Source organism: Danio rerio, chromosome 21 (genome assembly GCF_049306965.1).
Source record: "Danio rerio strain Tuebingen ecotype United States chromosome 21, GRCz12tu, whole genome shotgun sequence".
Lineage (NCBI taxonomy): Eukaryota > Metazoa > Chordata > Actinopteri > Cypriniformes > Danionidae > Danio > Danio rerio.
Genome location: NC_133196.1, coordinates 49,710,157 through 49,730,000, shown reverse-complemented (window position 1 = coordinate 49,730,000; position 19,844 = coordinate 49,710,157). Strand labels below are relative to the sequence as shown.

Sequence of the window (19,844 nt, the reverse complement as noted above, 5' to 3'; positions counted from 1 at the left end):
CAGACACGCACACAGACACGCACACAGACACGCACGCATTCACGCACACACACAGGAGGATTCTGACCATCTGCATCTCAATATCTGATTAATACACTGCTTTACTGACACTCACTGATGGTGTGCGTGTGTGCGTGCGTGTGTGTGTTTGGGTGTAATCAAGACCATCGGTGTGTGTGTGTTTGTGTGTATAAAAAAAATAAAATAAAATAAAAACTACAGATCATTGGTCAGGGTATGTGTGTAATCAGGACCATTAGTGTGTGTATGTGTAATCAGAATCGATGATAATGTGTGTGTAATCAGGATCATTATTGTTTGTGCGTGTAAGTAAAATCTGGATCATTGGTGTGTGTGTGTGTGTGTGTGAGATCTGGATCATCGGTCGGGGTGTGCGTCATCAGGATCAATAATGTGTGTGTAATCTGAATAAATGGTGTATATCTAATCAGTACCATCGGTGTGTGTGTGTGTGTGTGTGTGTGTTTAATTAGGTTCAATAATGGTCTGGGAAAAGTCCATACACACTCATTCACACACTATGGTAAATTTTTCCTTGGTGTCTGCGTGTAGGTTTAAAATCAGTATCATCAGTATGTGTGTAATCAAGATATTTAGTGTGAGTGTGTGTGTGTATATATAATCAGGATCAGTGTACGAGTGCATGCGTGTTACCTATGCTGCCCAGGAAGCCGTTGGCTGCGGTGTGGTTCTGCTCGGGCCGGAGGGTGCTGGAGTCCTGATTGATGAACTCCAGGCTGTCCTGCAGACTGTCAGATAAGCAGCGTCAATTAGGGTCATTATTAATGAGCATCAGAGCATGAGTGTATGTGCAGCGCTTACGTGTTCAGACTGCCACACACACTGCCGCCCGTTCTGGCTGTAAACACCTTACTGAGCATCATCTGAGGAGGAGATCTGAAACACACACATGATCAGAACAGGTACTTCAATAGCCATATTTCCATCCCCATATTTTAATGCACTATTTAGAGTAAAATCGTCTGCATGATGTGGTTTAGTTTGACCGATGATTTCACAGATATACATGTGTGATTCAGGGCTTCACATTAATGTTGGATTGCAGCTTTACAAGATCTGAAATGTTGTTCTTCTGAGTGTAAAATCCTTAGATTAAAAGAGTAAAAGTAATACTGCATTTACATCAGCGACTGCTTATGCTGAATCCTGCAGCACCTCTGTGGCTGACTTTCATCTCAAATCATGGAGACTTTTATTATGTTCACGTTTCATTCATTATTGTATTATTAGATCTTTTATATTGTTATAGCATAGAGTTAACTATACTTTATCATATGTCCATTTCTTCGTGGCTCTTTCAGATTTTTGCATGGTTAATTCTGACCGCTGTGCCTTCAGTCTCACCTTATCTGGTGGATCTTCAGCGTTGAACCCTTGTAGCTCATGGCCACAGAGCCGAACATCATTTCTCCAAGCATGTTAGCATCTGACGAGCACCGCGATGAGGCCTGCGGAGGACACACACACACACACACAGACAGACAGACAGAGACACACACACACATAAAAGCATCATAAATGTGCAGAAATGGCAGTCTGGAATCATTTTCCAGTGTCGCTCACTCAGCGGAAACACAAATGCAGGGCTCAGTGTTTTTGTTTTCCATTTCTATATGATATAGTCATGTGATGATCATGTGATGATGAAAATATGTGCGGATGGATAAACCAGCAGGCTAAGCACACTGTAAACCTTCTGAAATGTTGTTTTGGTCATTCTAAAATGCCTAACTGTTTCAGTATTAGTGCTATACCATTAATGACCTATGGATCAAGAGCGTCTGTGCTCCATGTCTGACACCTTCAAACGCCACCGCGCGTTCACTTCGTGTCAGGATTGCCTTCTGAGGCGCAAGTCATTTATTAGATGAAGAAAAGATTGACACAGCTTCTCCAACTGCTGCAAATTCAGTTTTTACTGTTGATATTTGGCGCCATTTAAATTAGGAAGTGATGATTTTGTTCGCTTTGACTCGTCGGATGGAAACGCTGCCTTACTCGCACGTCTTTCATACGATAATCCGGTTTTGAGCATAAAGTTTATTTGCATTTTTGGATGGAAACAGCTATTGCTCTGAACTGAAGACTACAAAAAAGAGAAAATCATTCACTTATCCACTAAATCGTTGAACTTATGAGGACAGAATTGTGTCAGCATGGTTCAGCCCTTCTCAAACACTTTATAAACTTCACATCAGTCCAGTGAAGTATGTCTATTTTACTTATATAGCACTATTAAACACAACTAAAGTTTGACCAATGTGCTGCACAATACAAAAATCACAAAGAATTAAACAAACAATTCTCCCTGATAATTATTATAGCTAAAACAAACAATTCACACTGATATGATGCCAAATCAAAAAGGTAAGTTTTCAACCTAGATTTAGATCGAATACAGAGGGGCAGAGCATTCCACAAGGTAGGACCAGCTATTGCGAAAGCACAATCAACCCTGCATTTCAGCCTCGACTTTGGGATGTATAATAGTCTCTGCTTTGATAAGCGAAGAGACCGTACAGGCTGATGTTCAGCCAACAGGTCTGACAGGTAAAGAGGAGCCAGGCCATTTAGTGGTTTAAAAACCAAGAGAAGCATTTAAAAAATGAGTCGATATGCACAGGCAGCCAGTGCAGAGAATCTAGGACTAGTGGGATGTGGTCATGCTTTTTGGTACCGATTAAAAGCCTTGCAACAGCATTTTGAACTAACTGTTAATGGGATAGAGTTGTCTGACTGATCCCAAAATATAGTGAGTTACAGTAGTCCAACCGAGAAGAAGTAATGAAAGCATGAATTTTTATTTTCTAGATAGAATAGGGTTGACTCTTTTAAAAAGTCGAAGCTGAAAAAAGCAGGATTTGACCACTGCATTAATTTGTTTATCAAATCTCAAGCCATCCTCAAAGATAACACCCACATTTTTTACTCAAGGCTTCACAGAAAAACTTGAGCATGGACAACGCCAGACAGAATCTGCAAACCATTTTTGTGCAACATTTATGAAAAATCTGCAGATTTATGCAAAGACTCAGAGTGTGACAGCACACAAAACACAAAACAATAGAAAATAACCAAAGTTTACAATCAAAATCCAATGAGAAGCACTTGTTTGGTGAATAAAGCGACTGCAGGTCTCTCATAGAACACTAATTATACTGTACATAAATTGTCTGAATATCTGCACATTATTCAACCACTCTCACTCACTTTCCTTCTGCTTAATTTAATTATAACAATAAAGAAATGAAAACTCTGAACTCTTTCTAATAAACCTGCATAAAAATATAATTAGACAAGCACAAAAGAAATAAACAGACTGAATGATGGGGGACTGACCTGGAAGCGGTTTTGTTCTTTGGGCTCGGAGGCACAGGACGAGCTGCTGTCCAGTGAACTGGAGCTGCCACCGGTAGGCCTGAGCTGACAACACCTCCCAAACATCTTGACCTGCGCTTCCCCACACACCCTCTGTTAACACACACATACACATGTTTGCTTCTGTGAACTGTGGGGACAATCCATTGGTTTCCATTGTGCATTATAAAAACAAACTATTTTCTAATCACTCTCCAACAACGTGAAATGTGAAAAGATTCTGGCGGTCTGATAACCTTGGATAAAAACATCACGGTTTTACAGTATTGTGATTGCTGCTCTAAAATATGCCCTTTTTAAATGTCTGGATAACAAACAACAACTTTTCCCCATTGAACACAATATATTTGACTTAAGAAACATTTGACATTTTGGAGCAGTGAACATATCACGCTAAATAACTAAAGTAAATCCATATATTCTGCTGTCTTCATTAGTGTCAGAAACACAGAGTTCTCTACAGCTTGAATTAGCATGTTTGGACATGTCTCTCTTCTGTGCATATACAGTAAAGCAGATGCACTGTTCAGCTCTACATCAGGCTGGATATTGGTGAATAAGATGCGTTTCTCAGATGTCTACTGAATCATGAACTGACCAGTAGATTTTGATGTGAAGGGTCTTTTTCTGGTGGAGATAAAGGTGTCCAAAATAACTAAACAGTCAGGAGGACATGTTTAAAAAAATGAAATAAAATGACATAAACTGTATAAACTGTATAACAGAAAATGATAGCAGTTTAAAACCGGTTTGTGTACCATGCCTACACCCAACCCTATCTAAAAACCCAACCCTCACTGGAAACTAGAGCTGCGCAATATATCCTTTCAGCATCAATATCGCAATGTCTGCAATAGTCACATCACAGGGATTTACAATGTAGGTGGGATTGTAGTTGACCAGACATTATAGTTAACAACATAGAGGAGTAATTAAAGTGTATTATTTGCATGTGTTTTTAAGATCTGACTGTAAGAATTAAGCCATTTGGGCACAATAAATGAAATGTCTGTAGCTTAAGATTGAATTGTACATTATATAATTATTTACTAATTTAAAACTAAAGTGTTATTATTATAATCATACAGTGATATCATCTCTGCTTCTGAATATTGTTCAACTCTCCAGAAAATCATAAATCGTAGTCATCTTCCCTCTGTTGTGTTTAACTTTGCTTGTCATTTATGCAGATACACTCCCCTCAGATTCATCCCAATTGATCTAAAATGATGAATTCTTTGAGTTATTCAGGTCATCTGCTGACATTGCGATTATTTTTCATTTACTGCGATATTTATTGCCATTTATAAATGTAATGTCAGTTTTTTCCCCAATATAGTCCAGCCCTACTGAAAACTGTGGTAGAGTGTGATTTATAAGGCTTTGAGAAAATAAGGACATCAGCAATGTGCTCATAGATTCACCATCTACTGTAATATCTGCATCATAGCCATATGGTTATACAGATGTGTCCTGATGTGTCAAAAACCCTCACACACACACACACACACACACACACACACACACACACACACACACACACACACACACACACACACACACACACACACACGCAGCTAATATAAAAGGATAGTTCACAGATCTACTGCCTAGATTTAATGCCAAGTATAGTATAGTACATTTATTCATTTTCTTGTCGGCTTAGTCCCTTTATTAATCCGGGGTCGCCACAGCGGAATGAACCGCCAACTTATGCTTAGGCTTGAACCAGCGACCCAGCGACCTTCTTGCTAAGGCGACAGTGCATTACAATATTGAGTTACTTCCACACCTCCAAAAAGTGACCAGTGGCCTTTCTTAGTTACTTTACAGTACTTTGAAGTTACTTTTGCGTTGGCAGTGGTTTGTACTGTATAAGGGAGTTTTTCCTTAAAGCAAGCTAAATAATCTGGTCTTCACTTTGAATGAACATTCTTCTGCATTTCCCACTGGCAGATTATTCAGCTTGTTTAATGTAAAACTCCATTTTGGCTCATTATTTCTGATGACAAGAGAATATTTGTTGCTGGTCCAGAAAAAGCTTCTTGATTTAGGAATGTTTAGATATTTGCATTAAAACAAGGAGAAAATGATATGGGAACAACAATAAAGAATGAAAATTGTAATGCAGTTTTGTGCAGTGTGTGGAGAGTGTGTGCGAGGCTCAGACGAGGGAAAGCTCAGGGTTAATCAGTGTTGTGTATGTGCGTGCAGATCTCCGTGTCACTCATGGCTCACTCACACACTCTTCCTGAACAACACAAAGCCACTGGAGCATGTGAGACAGTCATATGACTTCCTTCACAACTCGTGAGCGAGCGTTTGCTAACTCTACAGTGAAACAGTGACTCTCTCGCTTTGTTTGCATGCGTGTGTGTGTGTGTGTGTGTGTGTGTGTGTGTGTGTGTGTGTGTGTGTGTGTTTGTGTGTGTGTGTGTGTGTCTCCCTCTGTCACTCAACCTCTTGCTCTCAGTTCAATTCAAACTTGCTTTATTGGCATGCCAAGTGTTACACATGTATTGCCAAAGTATTTGTAATGTTTACAGTAAGCACAGAAGATGAACACAGATGACAATAGTATAGTGATTAATGAAATGAAAACAATATTTCTACAGCATTTAACAATCAACATTTTAGGATTCATTTATAACATTAAAACTTGTGTGTGTGTGTGTGTGTGTGTGTGTGTGTGTGTGTGTGTGTGTGTGTGTGTGGTGCGTGTGTCTCTTAGTTTAATTAACTTTAAGTTTTATTTGCCATAACTTATCAAGTTTTGTCAAAGCATTGCACATTACATTACCAACAAATAAAATCCTAAAGTGAAAATATAATGCAAATATACGCATGAAGAAAAGCATTTGAGTACCCACACAAACCCACACAATTAGAAGAATTTTGATAATGCATACGAAAATAAGAGGGGGAAAAAAAAAGACTAAAATGAGGTTTTAAAAGATAAATCAAAGAAAAAAATGGTCTTATTAAAATTTAACAAAATAAATTGCAATACACAAATGTACATTCATTCAGATGGTTTATAATAATGTCTCTCTCTCTCGCTCTCTCAAATGTTTTTCTCAATTTAAAATTGTTTTAATGACACGACTAAAAGTACAATATTGCTAAAGCTTGAAATATGTGGAGGAATACAATAATAGAAAGATCTAAATAAAATAACAAACAAATAAGAACATATTTCTCTCTCTCTCTCCGTCTGTGTCTCTCTCTCGTGAAACAGTATCCTCTGCCAAAAGCATCATGTGATTGCAGCTCGGCTCCATATCAGCCATCTCCAGATCTCACCTTCACACATTACACATTCATCAGCCTGTACACCAGCTGAAACATGCACACCTCATGACCGAGACCAGCACAGCACACATTCAACGGTGTTTCCTCTTTCTAACAAGGTAAATTACAGCACCTTATTGGCCAGAGGAATTGTGAATCCACTGAGCCACATTTACTCAACAGTTCACCCCCATTTCTGTCACACGGACACTGCAAAAAAGGAGAGTTTGTCTTGTTTATAGTCTAAATATCAACAAATTCTCAAATCAAGAAGCATTTTGTAGACAAGCAACAAATATAGTCTATTGTCATTAAAAGAAGCTAAATAATCTGACAAAGGTGAAAGTAAATTATGTTCAAAGTGAAAACAAGATTATTGTACTTTTTTAAAGGAAAAACTCACTTTTGACTAATTTCTAAAAATGACAATATTTGTTGCTTGTCTAGAAAATGCTTCTTGATTAATGAGTTTGTAGATATTTTAGACTAAAAATAAAACAAGCATTTTTTTAAGAAAAGCATTCTTGCAGTGAAGGAGTTGGTGTTGCTTTGGTGTGTCTAAAAGCACTTTAGAAACCCTTGAGCTGAATGTCCCTGCTGCCTTCTGCATTATAGCAGAACCAAACTGATTTCATAACGCATTCATTTACTACGCAACATTACAACAGTTCGTTTCCTGTTTATTAACATGGAACTGCTTTGAAATAAATTATTTCATTATATCGTTCTTATTCAAAGTTCAAATAAATGAAAACAAATAACAGGCAACACAAGTCATCCTCCAATGATTCATTATCTGCTTGTTAAGTGTAACGACACGGTTTCCAGGTACAAGCACTGTATAAATATATATATATATATATATATATATATATATATATATATATATATATATATATATATATATATATATATATATATATATATATATATATATATATATATATGATTATTTTGCCTGTTTTAACAAAAATCTTATTTAATTTTGATTTATTATTTCTGAAAAGTTGACATTATTAATATTGATATTAATACTAAATAATAATTATTGTAAAACTAATAAAATATAAAGTTTAGACATTTACATAATAATTAGATTCAATGATAGGATAAAATAAATAAACAAATAAATTAATTAATTAATAAATAAGGTCTCTGGCTCTCTCATACATGTTATTTTTTGTGAATTAGACATTGTCCATAATTTTTAAACTGTACAAACTGTATTTTCTAAGAACCTACCCCAACATACTAGAAAACAGTTCTGTGAGATTTTGAGAAATAAGGACATCAGCAGTGTGATGATAATTCACCACCTTCTGTAATACCCGAATCATAGCCATGTGGTTATACAGGCATGTCCCGACTCCTGATGAGTCTCAAAAGCCCTAACATACATACATTCACACCCGCACACACACACACACACACACACACACACACAGAGAACACTCACTGTAGCCGGGCCATCTTCTGTGCTTCTCTTTCTGGCATCCGAGTCAAAGAGGACATTTCGTCCACGCCGCTCGCAGTCCTGGTAGACGATCAGCCGGATCTGACTGGGCTCCAGCTCTGGGGACGACCAGCTGAGGAAAACACACATGCACAAGAGTAAAACACCTATAACATCACAGCTCTTTACACCCCAAACACAGAGCCAATCACAACTCTTTACACCCCAAACACAGAGCCAATCACAACTCTTTACACCCCAAACACAGGGACAATCACAACTCTTAAACCCCAAACACAGACAGGGCCAATCACAACTCTTTTTATCCCAAACGCAGACAGGGCCAATCACAGCTCTTTAAACCTCAAACACAGGGCCAATCACAGCTCTTTAAACCCCAAACACAGGGCCAATCACAGCTCTTTAAACCCCAAACACAGGGCCAATCACAGCTCTTAACACTACAAACACAGGGCCAATCACAGCTCTTTAAACCCTAAACACAGGGCCAATCACAACTCTTTAAACCCCAAACAAAGGGCCAATCACAACTCTTTAATCCCCAAACACAGACAGGGCCAATCACAGCTCTTTAAACCCCAAACAAAGGGCCAATCCCAGCTCTTTACCCCCAAATGCAGACAGGGCCAATCACAGCTCTTTAAACCTCAAACACAGGGCCAATCACAGCACTTTAAACCTCAAACACAGGGCCAATCACAGCTCTTTAAACCCCAAACAAAGGGCCAATCACAACTCTTAAACCCCAAACGCAGACAGGGCCAATCACAGCACTTTAAACCTCAAACACAGGGCCAATCACAGCTCTTTAAACCCCAAACAAAGGGCCAATCACAACTCTTAAACCCCAAACGCAGACAGGGCCAATCACAGATCTTTAAACCCCAAACACAGGGCCATCATTTGGGTCAGCATGGATACAGGCAGCGAGCGCATGGTTATTTCTGTGCTCTCCCTCAGCGCAGGTGAAGAAAGATGGCAAGCGAGGCTGCTTACAGCTCACATTGCTGAACACTGCACTCATCCAGACACTGATCACACCATCATGAATCAAGACAAACAACATGGTCGATGTGAATGACCTACTATCCAACACGCACACACCAGAGGTATTTACTGGAACACTCCATAGAAATAAGAGTCTTTGGCACCGTCTAAACATCTGAGAATAACTTCACTGCATGCACACAATTGATTATTAAATTTGTGTACCCGAACACTTACTAAATAGAGCTATTGAAGCCATCTGGTGAAGTTGTGTTCCCATTGTGATTAAAAAATTAATCAAAAATACACTCGATTATTAAACACTCATTCATTTTCTTTTCAGCTTAGTCCCTTTATTAATCAGGGGTCATCACAGCAGAATGAACCGCCAACTTATAGAGGACGACTTTTTACGCAGTGGAAGCCTTTCTAGCACTGGGAAACACCCACACACTCTTGCACACATTCACTATTGCCAAATTAGTTGATCAGTTCCCCTATAGCGCATGTGTTTGGACTGTGGGGGAAACCAGAGCACCTGGAGGAAACCCACGCCAACATGAGAGAACATGCAAACTCCACACTGAAACACCAACTGACCTAGCCGGGACTCGAACCAGAGACCTTCCTGCTGTGAGGGGATGTGCTACCCACTGTGCCACCGTGCTGCTGATTAATAAACAAATTCAAATTATTTTCTGCATACAGAAATGCCCTCTTCATAACACCGGATCTCAAAAATATTCTATACAATACTAGAAAGTAAATAAATAGACTTATTTCAGCAGGAGGAAACCAGCGCAGAATGGAAGATCACCCCTTCTGGACAAAACTAAAACAGCCAATCACAAACTACAACAGCAATGTATTTGTATTAATAGCAGTAAGACTAAGTGTACACATACACACACAGTCGTGAAAATGTGAAAGCACAGCCAACATTCCGACTACATCTAGACCATAATCCTCACAGTGAGCACAGATGCGGAGCGTAATCTCCTGTGTCAGAAGACTGAGCACCATCATTACGCCTCTCTGTTTGACTGTTTGTGTGCGTTTAACCAAGGTCAGCTTCTGGCTATTATTATGCTGAGAAAAAAGGATATCACAAATATAAATTACACTTTTAAAGTGTATTTTTACTAAAATTACAAACTGTATTTTGATTAAATAATTCATTTAATATAAACATCTAGCTTGAAGTTTCTCACAGAATTAAAGCAGACACAATCAAATCAAACATGCCTGATAGTTCAAATGCTTTTACAAATATAGCATGTTTAAAATGTGTTTACGGCTCACAGTAAGCTCCAGCAACACACACACACAAGCTCCAGGAGCACACACAGTGACAGACAGACAGACACACACACACACAAGCAGCTCTAGCAACACACACACACACCGAAGTCAGATACCTGGTCATCTGAGCGGCTGAAGCGCAGCTCTTCCCCATCCGCGCTGCTAACAATAGCACAGAACTACATTCAGCCTCAGACTGTCAGGTGAGCTCCAGGCCGAGCCGGGCAGCGCCGGACACACACACACGCTCTGATGTGGGCATGGAGAGGCAGATGCGTGCTCTCCAACACACACACTTCTGACCGTCTGAGCAGGTCAGGGAGAGTGTGTGTGTTTAGCGCTCGCCCTTACATAAAGAAGCTCTCCAGAGCGTGACGCAGTTCCTGTCCGCTAGCCATGCGCTGGGAATGTTTCCAGCCCACATTCCTGTACCCGCGCCGGCTGCGGAGGACGATTATAGACGAAGCACAGCTGCTGACCACAGACATACGTCACCACACACACAGCGTTTCACCTTTAACAAGTCTGGAGCCCGCTTCAGTAGTTTAACCTGATCAACAACGCTTGAATTATCTCACTGCTGGTTAACTGCACTTGTTACGGCTCATGTCAACTACCCATATCCTTTTCACATTATTTTTTATTCTTCTGAACATTTTGTTTTAAAAGAGACCTATTCTGCCCTGTTTTACAAGCTGTAAAACGCGTCTCTGCCGTCTCTCTCTTGTGTGTTTGAGCTGAGATTAGCACACAGATAATCTTCTCCAGCTCTCTGAAACTGACCCTTTCAGGCTTTGATACTAATTGTGGCGTATTAGTGACTGTCGCTTTAAATGCAAATGAGATTGTGCTCTTTCTTTAAAAAGGGGGTGGAGCTAGAAATGCCGAAAAGAAGATGCTAAAGAGATTGTCACTAGTATCGGGATGGGTATCGTTAAGGTTTTGACTGTATTACTACTTTTATCAATACCACTTGTCGGTTCAGTACATTAACGATTCTCTTATCGGTACTTATTTTAACGAAAAAAATGACAAACTGATTAAACAGAATTAACTACGCTTTATTTTATGATCACGTTTTTAATGTAAAATAAAATAAAACCAATAATTGTAAAACAAATAAATATTTTTTCCTGTAAAAGAATGTAGAGAAAAACCAGCATGTTTGGCTTCTCTGGCAGAAGTCGGGGTTTTTCTTGGTTTATTGAGCTCCCTGCAGTTAAAAATATCCTCTTTGAGTTGCAAAATGCAGTTAAATGAGATAATGTTCATGATTTTTCATTAACACATTCACATAAATGAGTTAACCATGTTTTAATACAGTTCTGGAGCATCTTGCAATGTAAAATATTTTTTTATACAATTTATTAATAAACAGTTTATTATTAGGCTAGGCTATATTCATAAATACAGCTGATGTCAAGCATTTTTAATGTTTAAGATTTATTTAGGCTACTGCAGAAAAAATGCGGTTTTCATTGTAACCAAATGTGTGTGTTTATTTAACTATCAATGTTCATTTAGGCAATTGACTTCTGGCATAAGTATGTGGATGGTGTAACGTTACCATTAGTAGCTAGGCAAAAACTTTTCATTTGTCTTACTGCAAATAATGGACCTATGAAAACTACTTCCACTTAGCCAGATTGCTTGAGTTTGCGCTTGCACAAGAAAACAACTTGTGTTGTTGCAATGGGCACTGTCGCTGTCAGGAAATACAACCCATTCGGTTCACTCTGCAAAGACTTTTATACTTGACACACTCGCTGAAAACATGAGCATTTCTCATGCGAGATTACCAACTGTGAATATAAAATATCATAAATTAGAAAAGGCTGGTCAGGTAAATTATGGTACTGTAAATAATGTTTATTCAGCAATAATTAACGTCAGAGCTTATCAATGCTTCTGTCTTTTGTAATGTAGAATTGTTCTATACCGATAAAGCACCAAGTTTTGCTACCCATCCCTACACTAGTGGGAGGGGCTTTTGCTTCTGATGACTCGTACAAAGGGAATCATTAGAAGCATTGTGTTTATCAAGTCTGAATAGAACAAATGCAATTAATAAACGTTTACCATTACAGGCTGGAGATATTTATTCACTGTTGCCACACAACTGTGTTTAAATCCCTTATAAAAGTGAGTTTTGCATAAAAGGCAAAATGGTCAAATGAACGGCTTATTTGACACCATTCCACAAGTGGAACGTTTTAATACATTTGTAATAACTTGCTTCTTTCATCTGCATCTAAACGCATCTTAAACTATACATCATGTGCATATAATATATATCATAACTGAAAAAGCACGATGACAATTAAGAGGATACAACAGGGGGAAAATGTGATGCTGTTTAAGCTGCATGTTGGAAAAGTGCAATATTGTTGATTAGTATTGCTTTAAAATTTCTTACAATGCAAAATTTGAACATAAAAACAACAGTTTATGTAAAAAATAAATAAATAAAAAAACAGCGTCAAACTGCAAAACATTTAGTCTTTAAAACACTACGAATGAGTGAAACCATCAGCAGATATTCTGACTCTGACTGGCTGTTGTCTTTTCCACAAGCACAAGTAATTAAACCACTCCAACTACTTAACACAGAAACAGTGCACAATTTACGGGAGCGGGATTTTTATATTTGCAATGAATTCTCATGTTATTCTGTGCATGTACTTGAGTTTTTAAAGGTACAGGTCATATATCAGACTTTGTGTTAAAAGAACAAACTGTATTACAAAATAATACAAATATAAATATATTTACACATTTTAATACAAGAAATGTTGTGCTGAAGTAAACTTTAATTGAAAATGAAAAGCATCATCAATGCACCCTGACATCATACTGAACCGAATCAATGGCATGATGATCGTAACTGAACTGAACCATGAGACCAGTGTAGGTTCACACCTCTGAGGATCAGTTTACGCAGAGGCTGATATCAATTCCTGCCCGTGCTATCAAATGCATTAAACCTACAAAATAAAACTGAGAAACTCTTGCACTATCATGTTTTTCTCTTCTTCATTCTTTTATATCACATTTTACCCGTTTTTATGCTTTTTTACGCATTTTTATTATTTGTTTTTATTTTTATTTTACTTGTTTCTTTAATTCTTGTTAATGTAAAGCACTTTGAATTGCCACTGTGTATGAAATGTGCTATTTAAATAAACCTGCCTTGCCTTGCCTTGAGTTTAGATCTGTCATTCCATTATTTCAGACAGAATTATAATTTATCCTATAATTTATACACAACACAATTCAAGAACCTACTGATCGGTCTGTGAGTGAACTCACTTGCTCCTAGCTAACGTGACTTTGCATAAGGCATATGTCAGGGTAAGCCAATCATGTATGCCAATCACACGAGCCGCTCATTAATATTCACAACTCTTCCAAATAAGGTAAAAACAGACCATTTCATTCAAGGGTTGTAAATTGACAAGTAAAACTATTTCTATAGTGATTTCTTTGAAATTACCTAAGCCACATACCATCTATTTATGTATCAATTAATTAAACATATTGTGTCAGTGCATTGTTTAGCACTTTTAAGTAAACATTGCTCCTCGTTCACTCGTTCATCTAAACTCACTACAGAGCAGGAATTAGCCAGTAAATTCCACTTTTTATTGCTGCCGTCACCAAGTGTCTGTTCCTGCAATGAAACTCAAGAGCGAGTGAATCATAATTATAAGTGAATCATGACAATGTGCTTTACTGTCAGGATGTGTCATTCTTGCACTACTAATGGATCATGTGAGTGTGAAATGTGACACACCCTTCTGAGTTAATGGAATATGGCTACACAACTAATTTGACATTATTAAAAAAGTAAGCAAGCCATTAAATTGTAATCTAGGTGTAGTTTTAGTCCATACGGCTACACGATACTGGAAAAATATGCAATATCGTTGTTGACAATTTCTCTTACAATATAACAGTTCCCTAGATTTCCTCTATGCTTAACAACATTAAAATAAACCGGTAATAAATATTTTTTCAGATCTAATTAATTCAGACTAAAAACTGTCCAGGTACAAACATTTAGTCTTTAAAACAATATGAATGAGCCTTGAAATTGTGCATGGTGTATAAGTGTGTGGGTGTTTCCCAATACTGGGTTGCAGCTGGAGGGGCATCTGCTGTGCAAAACATAACATCCGCTGTGGCGACCTCTGAAAGACCATAACGATAATTTTGCTAAAATATTGTGCAGCCCTACCACTAATTACCTGATATTTTCAAAAATACATACATTTTGGGGAAAGATCATCTTCATGTGTGTGTGTGACGTGTGTGTAAGGATGGCGCGAGGTGGCGGGTCTCCAGGTTTGGGTCAAGAGCAGCAGAGCACACAAAAGCTTCTGGCTCAATCAAGAACGAGCTGTCCTTCCAAAGAGGAGGAAATGTGAGCAGGCTTTGGTTCTCCTGAGTGGGTCACGCATGCATCTGCCCGCTCTGCTATCTGAGGTCCTGAATGCTGACCGCCTGTGACTTGACAATAACATCCAGACTAGGGCTGCACAATATATCGTCGATAATGGGTGCATCCGCAACAGGCACGTGCACACATAGGGCACAACCTGTGCAGTGCATATGCCATTTTTAGTCTTGGATATAAAGTGCCCTTCCAAAATGAGCTGAAGTGCACAAAACATAAAACAAGAAATTGTGACGAATGTAGCAACCATTGAATTCTATAGTATGAAAAAACACTATGGAAGTCAATGGCTGCTACTTTCCATCATTCAAACTCTAAAGGTTTGAAGCAAGCGGAGGGAGAGTCAAAAAATTTTAATATTTGGGTGTACTATCCCTCCAACGGTAATAGCAATGTTTACAAATGTTTGCAACAGAAAACACAAACATTGAATTGTCATTTTTTTAATTCCAAGCATAAACTGTTAATCTTTTCAATAAAAAACAGCTGATTCTGGGCTTGTTAGCAGATGGAAAATTAAATTAAGACAAAAATGTAACCCAAATCAGCCTCAAATAAACTGTAAACTAATGTAAACACCAGCTACATATACAGCTGAATATCTCCATGAGCAAGGAGAGGGCAGGATGGGGTCATCGTGAGGTCAAAAGGTCACTTTACACACTCAACATTAGTTGCACTAAGGGAGCACTGAACTGCTGCTTGAGAAAGCATGTGCCGAGACCAATACAACATGTCTAAAGCAAGATTACGGTCAACAACACTTCACCTACACCCTTCATTAGTGTATATCTGTGCTGGAGCCCATATGGAATTATAATACTTCAGCATGACACCAGCATATCTGAAGACAACAGATTGACTTATAATCTGACAGGAAAGCATGTTGGTATCTCTTAATTATAAAGGTCCCATTAACGAGTTTAGTTGATTAAATAAAGGTTACATTGCAACTGCATGTCATCTAATTCTTAAAGTATTGGTAGACTGTGAGGTTAGTTAAAACTTAATACACCTGATTAAACATTTATTGTATGCCTATAGACATCACCATTTCTGGAATGACACTACTGCATAGCTGCAAGTTAACTTTGTTTATATACTTTGTTAACCTATACACGACTCCTTAACTTTTCTGAATTTGACTTGTAATGTAATACGATATGTTGGAATGATAATTATAGTGAAAAGCATAATTTAAATACGCTTGAATAGAGTTAGCTTAAGAGGATGTGTACTTGCAAAGTTTCCTATTGCCAGGAGAATCTCTGTGAGTGATGATTGAGGTAAAGTTCATTTTATATTCGCACATTGGTTTATTTAATGGCCCTTATATTGTTTACCTATGTTACTTTGAATATTCGTCTGAATTAGCATGCAAGCTTGACTTCAAAACAACATTAGCGCTATTTAATTGACTGTGAACAATGTTGTACTTTAATAGTCATCGGCTGCTAAAATGAGTATTCTATTAAGAATTCGCAAATAATATTTTTCTGAAATTCTATTATTAAGGAGAAAGACTGAATGTGTGAATATAAAACCAACTTTACCTCTATTGGGTGTTGCAGCATGCAGTTGCAATATCAGATATTATTCAAAGTATAAATAGAAAGGATGCATAACAGTTAACTCAAATGAATCTCTCAAAACAAGCTACAAAAGAGCTCTGCCACAAGTGCGATGACCAGTGGCAGAAGCGTATTTAAAGGGGTAATTCACCCATATGAAAACATCCTGTTTATTTACTCACCCAGAGGTCAGATCCAGGATTACTTTTTTTCAGTCAAATATTTAAAAAAAGATTTTGAGCTGAATCCATGGTCCTTAGTGATTAATGTAAATGGCAGTGAATGGAGACAGGTTTTTTAGATACTTTACTGGGTCTGAAATTGCAAGCAAATCAGACTTCAAAGCACATTAGTCCTATTTAATTGACTGTGATCAATGTTGCACTGGAATGGTCATTGGCTGATGATGATTTCATGGTTTAGTATTTTAAAAAAAACGCTTCTAAAAATACATCAAGAAGGTAAAAGTCTGAATGTGGGAATAGAAACAAAACTTTACCTCAATAGGAGCCAGGGTTATTGATTTAGACTCGTTTGTATGTGTTTAATTTTAATCTAAACACCGATCAGTGTATTCACTGCCATTATAAGAATCACCAACAACAACAGATTATGCACGTAATCTTCTGTATTGCGCCACTGAAGAAAACATCTTGAATGAACTGCAGGTGAGTAAATTAATGGAAAATGTACATTTTTAGGTGAACTATCGCTTCAAGTCTGAATCAGCAGGAACGAGTCCGTGAGAACCGCAAATGAACGCAGTGGAACTGAAAGCATGAAGTATGTTTGATGACACGATCACGTGCAGGTCGCGCGCACCACGCAAACCCGAGATGCATTATTCACCACCAAATACTGCAGGGGCCTGTTTCAGAAAGGAGGTTAAGTGAAAACTCAGAGTATTTTAACCCTGAAATGAGAGAAACTCTGGGTTTTCCGTTTCAAAATGGCAGGTTTGTTAAACTCAAGAAATCAGGGTAAGTCAAGCCTGTTTCTGAAAGAGAGGTAACTTTAACTCAGAGTCAGTTACTGTGGTAACATACTCTGTGAATCTAACCTGGTCCGGAGCAGGTTTTATTCTCTAAACTCTGAGTTTCTGTCGGTCTCCTCCCCTTTTTTAAAGATGAAACGTATTTCTCGCCTGAGCCTTACATTTCCACACACCTATTTTAGAGCTCATTTTGGAGATGGCTATAAAAACGATTGATGGAAACGTCATGATTCACATAACTTTTGAAAATATGCATAATAAAACATGTGCATAACTGAGTAGGTTAAACTTTTATTTGATAAGAAAAGATGCGCATAAACTATGAAGTGCACTTAACAAATTACAGTATGTACATTAAAAAAAAGTTTGTTAGAGATGATGATGAAAATGTGAGTAAATGGACAAACCAGCAGACTGGGCACACTGTAGAACATCTTAAATGTTGTTTTAGTCATTCTAAATTGCCTTAACTGTTTCAGTATTAGTGTATATTATTAATTACCTCCAAGCGTCTGGAGCGTGTCAAGAGTCCCCGCGTCTGACTTCAAACGCCCCCACGTGTTCATTGTGTGTCAATTGTCTTCTGAGGCGCAAGTATTAAATAAAAATTCATTTACGCAGCTTATTCTACGGCAGTAAATTCTGTTTTTACTGTTGATATTTGCCGCAAGTTAATCAGGAAGTGACGATTGTGTTCTCTTTGACTCGTTGGATAAAAACGCTGCTTTATTCGCATCTTTTAGGCGTTATTCCAGTTTTGTACAAATTTATGTAATAGCCTGTATTTTGATGGAAACACAGCTATTGCCTACATTTTTGTCACACACAGAACAAAGTCACGTACAAGGTTGTCCTTTTTTCCATAAATATTTAGCTTAACCTTCGACATGTACTTACTAGATTAATGGGATTATTATTCTGTCTAAAAATTATTTTTAGCACTGCTTACCTTCTTAATGTTATATCAACCTCTATTACTTGATCAATAAAAAGGCAGACACGCAAGTGCACTGTTAAATCTATTAAAACTGATAAACGTGTATAAAAGTTTAGAAAAAAAGTATAAACGTCACACATTACATTACTTATTTTATTATACTTAAATGTTTAAATACTTTAAATTAAAAATTACGCATTAACTTGAGCAGCTGTTTTCCCATGCTAACTATCTCTGTTTCACTGATGGCTGCTTCTTTTTAAATATATACACTCTTATTTGCTATAACTTTGCATGAGCAGATCAAGTTCAGCTGGAGAAAGAAAAGGTGATCTCTTTTTTTAAGATGTTGCCATAGTCACTCGTAATGTCTGCGCTCCATTGATAATGCCTTTTTATAGTCACGGTGTGCGCGCTTAACTCTGAGTTGGTCTACTCAAAGTTGATTGACCCAACTCAGATCAGCTATTCTGAAACCAAAAACTCAGAGTTTTTAATCTCTCGGTAAATCAACTCAGAGTTCAAGTTTAAACTCCGAGTTGTTTGAACCTCCTTACTGAAACAGGCCCCAGATCTCCAGCGTTTAGTGGAGTATTTCACAAACACTTAATATATATCAGAAAATAAAACATTAGTTCACGATAAACATCCACACATTAAACCCGAAACACTAAGTTAGCAGAGGTTTGCCTGACACAGTTAGCATAATGCTAAACAACCAAGGAAAGCCTTAACTTACACAACTGTAAACAAACACGGCTGTAGGCGTAACACAGTCAGAGAAACTCGTAAATAAACTCCTGACAGACTCCAGTGGGTTTCATCTGTTTTAGGCTCTGCGGAAGCGCTCGACACGTACCTGAACACCGTGTCCTCTCTGCTGCATCTCGCGGGCGGAGAAAGCGGGTTCTTCTTGTTGAAAAGTTTATGAAATAATGTGGGGGCCATGATAACTGACCCTCAAAATGACAATAAAGTCCTTTTCGTGCTCAGTTTGCGAGGCGCGCTCGACTCTCGCGGACGGACTCCATTACAGCCTCAGTCATATGACTGCCATTAGTCACACGAGCTGCTTGCTTGGCAACGATTATCCGCTCCGCGCCGCTGATTGGCTGATATTTCTGCTTACAGACCACGTGGGCAGAACGGCTGTGTTGATGTTTTGGGGGTTGTTGCTAGAAGGGATACAGCTGCGGCCGAAAGTTAGGAGAATTATTTATATTATGTTTATTTACATTAATTGTTTTTTATTAACGTCCCAAACCATCACAGTAAAATAAAAATAGTAATTATACCGAGTATTATTTATATTATTAAATTATCCAATCAATTGTGTTTTAACACCTACCCTCACAGTAATGTCAAAATATTGTTGTAGTGTCACAATAATTATGCTATATAGATGTATCCGC

The 19,844-nt window shown here is 37.9% G+C and overlaps 2 protein-coding genes across 5 annotated transcripts in view; both read right to left on the bottom strand.

Annotated features, from left to right (window-relative positions):
* Window positions 1-19,490, bottom strand: part of fnip1 (folliculin interacting protein 1) — a 43,601-nt gene extending 24,111 nt beyond the window's left edge. For 2 of the 4 annotated variants that reach the window (XM_005173916.6, XM_073934265.1), the window contains exons 1-6: window positions 10,591-10,802; window positions 8,168-8,297; window positions 3,382-3,513; window positions 1,387-1,490; window positions 844-918; window positions 676-770 (exon numbers count right to left, since the gene is read on the bottom strand). In XM_005173916.6, coding sequence (XP_005173973.2) covers window positions 676-770; window positions 844-918; window positions 1,387-1,490; window positions 3,382-3,513; window positions 8,168-8,297; window positions 10,591-10,628 — 574 coding nt within the window. In that variant the 5' untranslated portion in view covers window positions 10,629-10,802. Of the gene's footprint in view, window positions 1-675; window positions 771-843; window positions 919-1,386; window positions 1,491-3,381; window positions 3,514-8,167; window positions 8,298-10,590; window positions 10,803-19,291 lie in introns of those variants that run through there. The other 2 variants (XM_005173917.6, NM_001127465.2) reach the window with 2 other exon arrangements.
* Window positions 1-19,844, bottom strand: part of ddx46 (DEAD (Asp-Glu-Ala-Asp) box polypeptide 46) — an 800,864-nt gene that overhangs the window by 262,614 nt on the left and 518,406 nt on the right. The gene's annotated exons all lie outside the window — the stretch shown is intronic.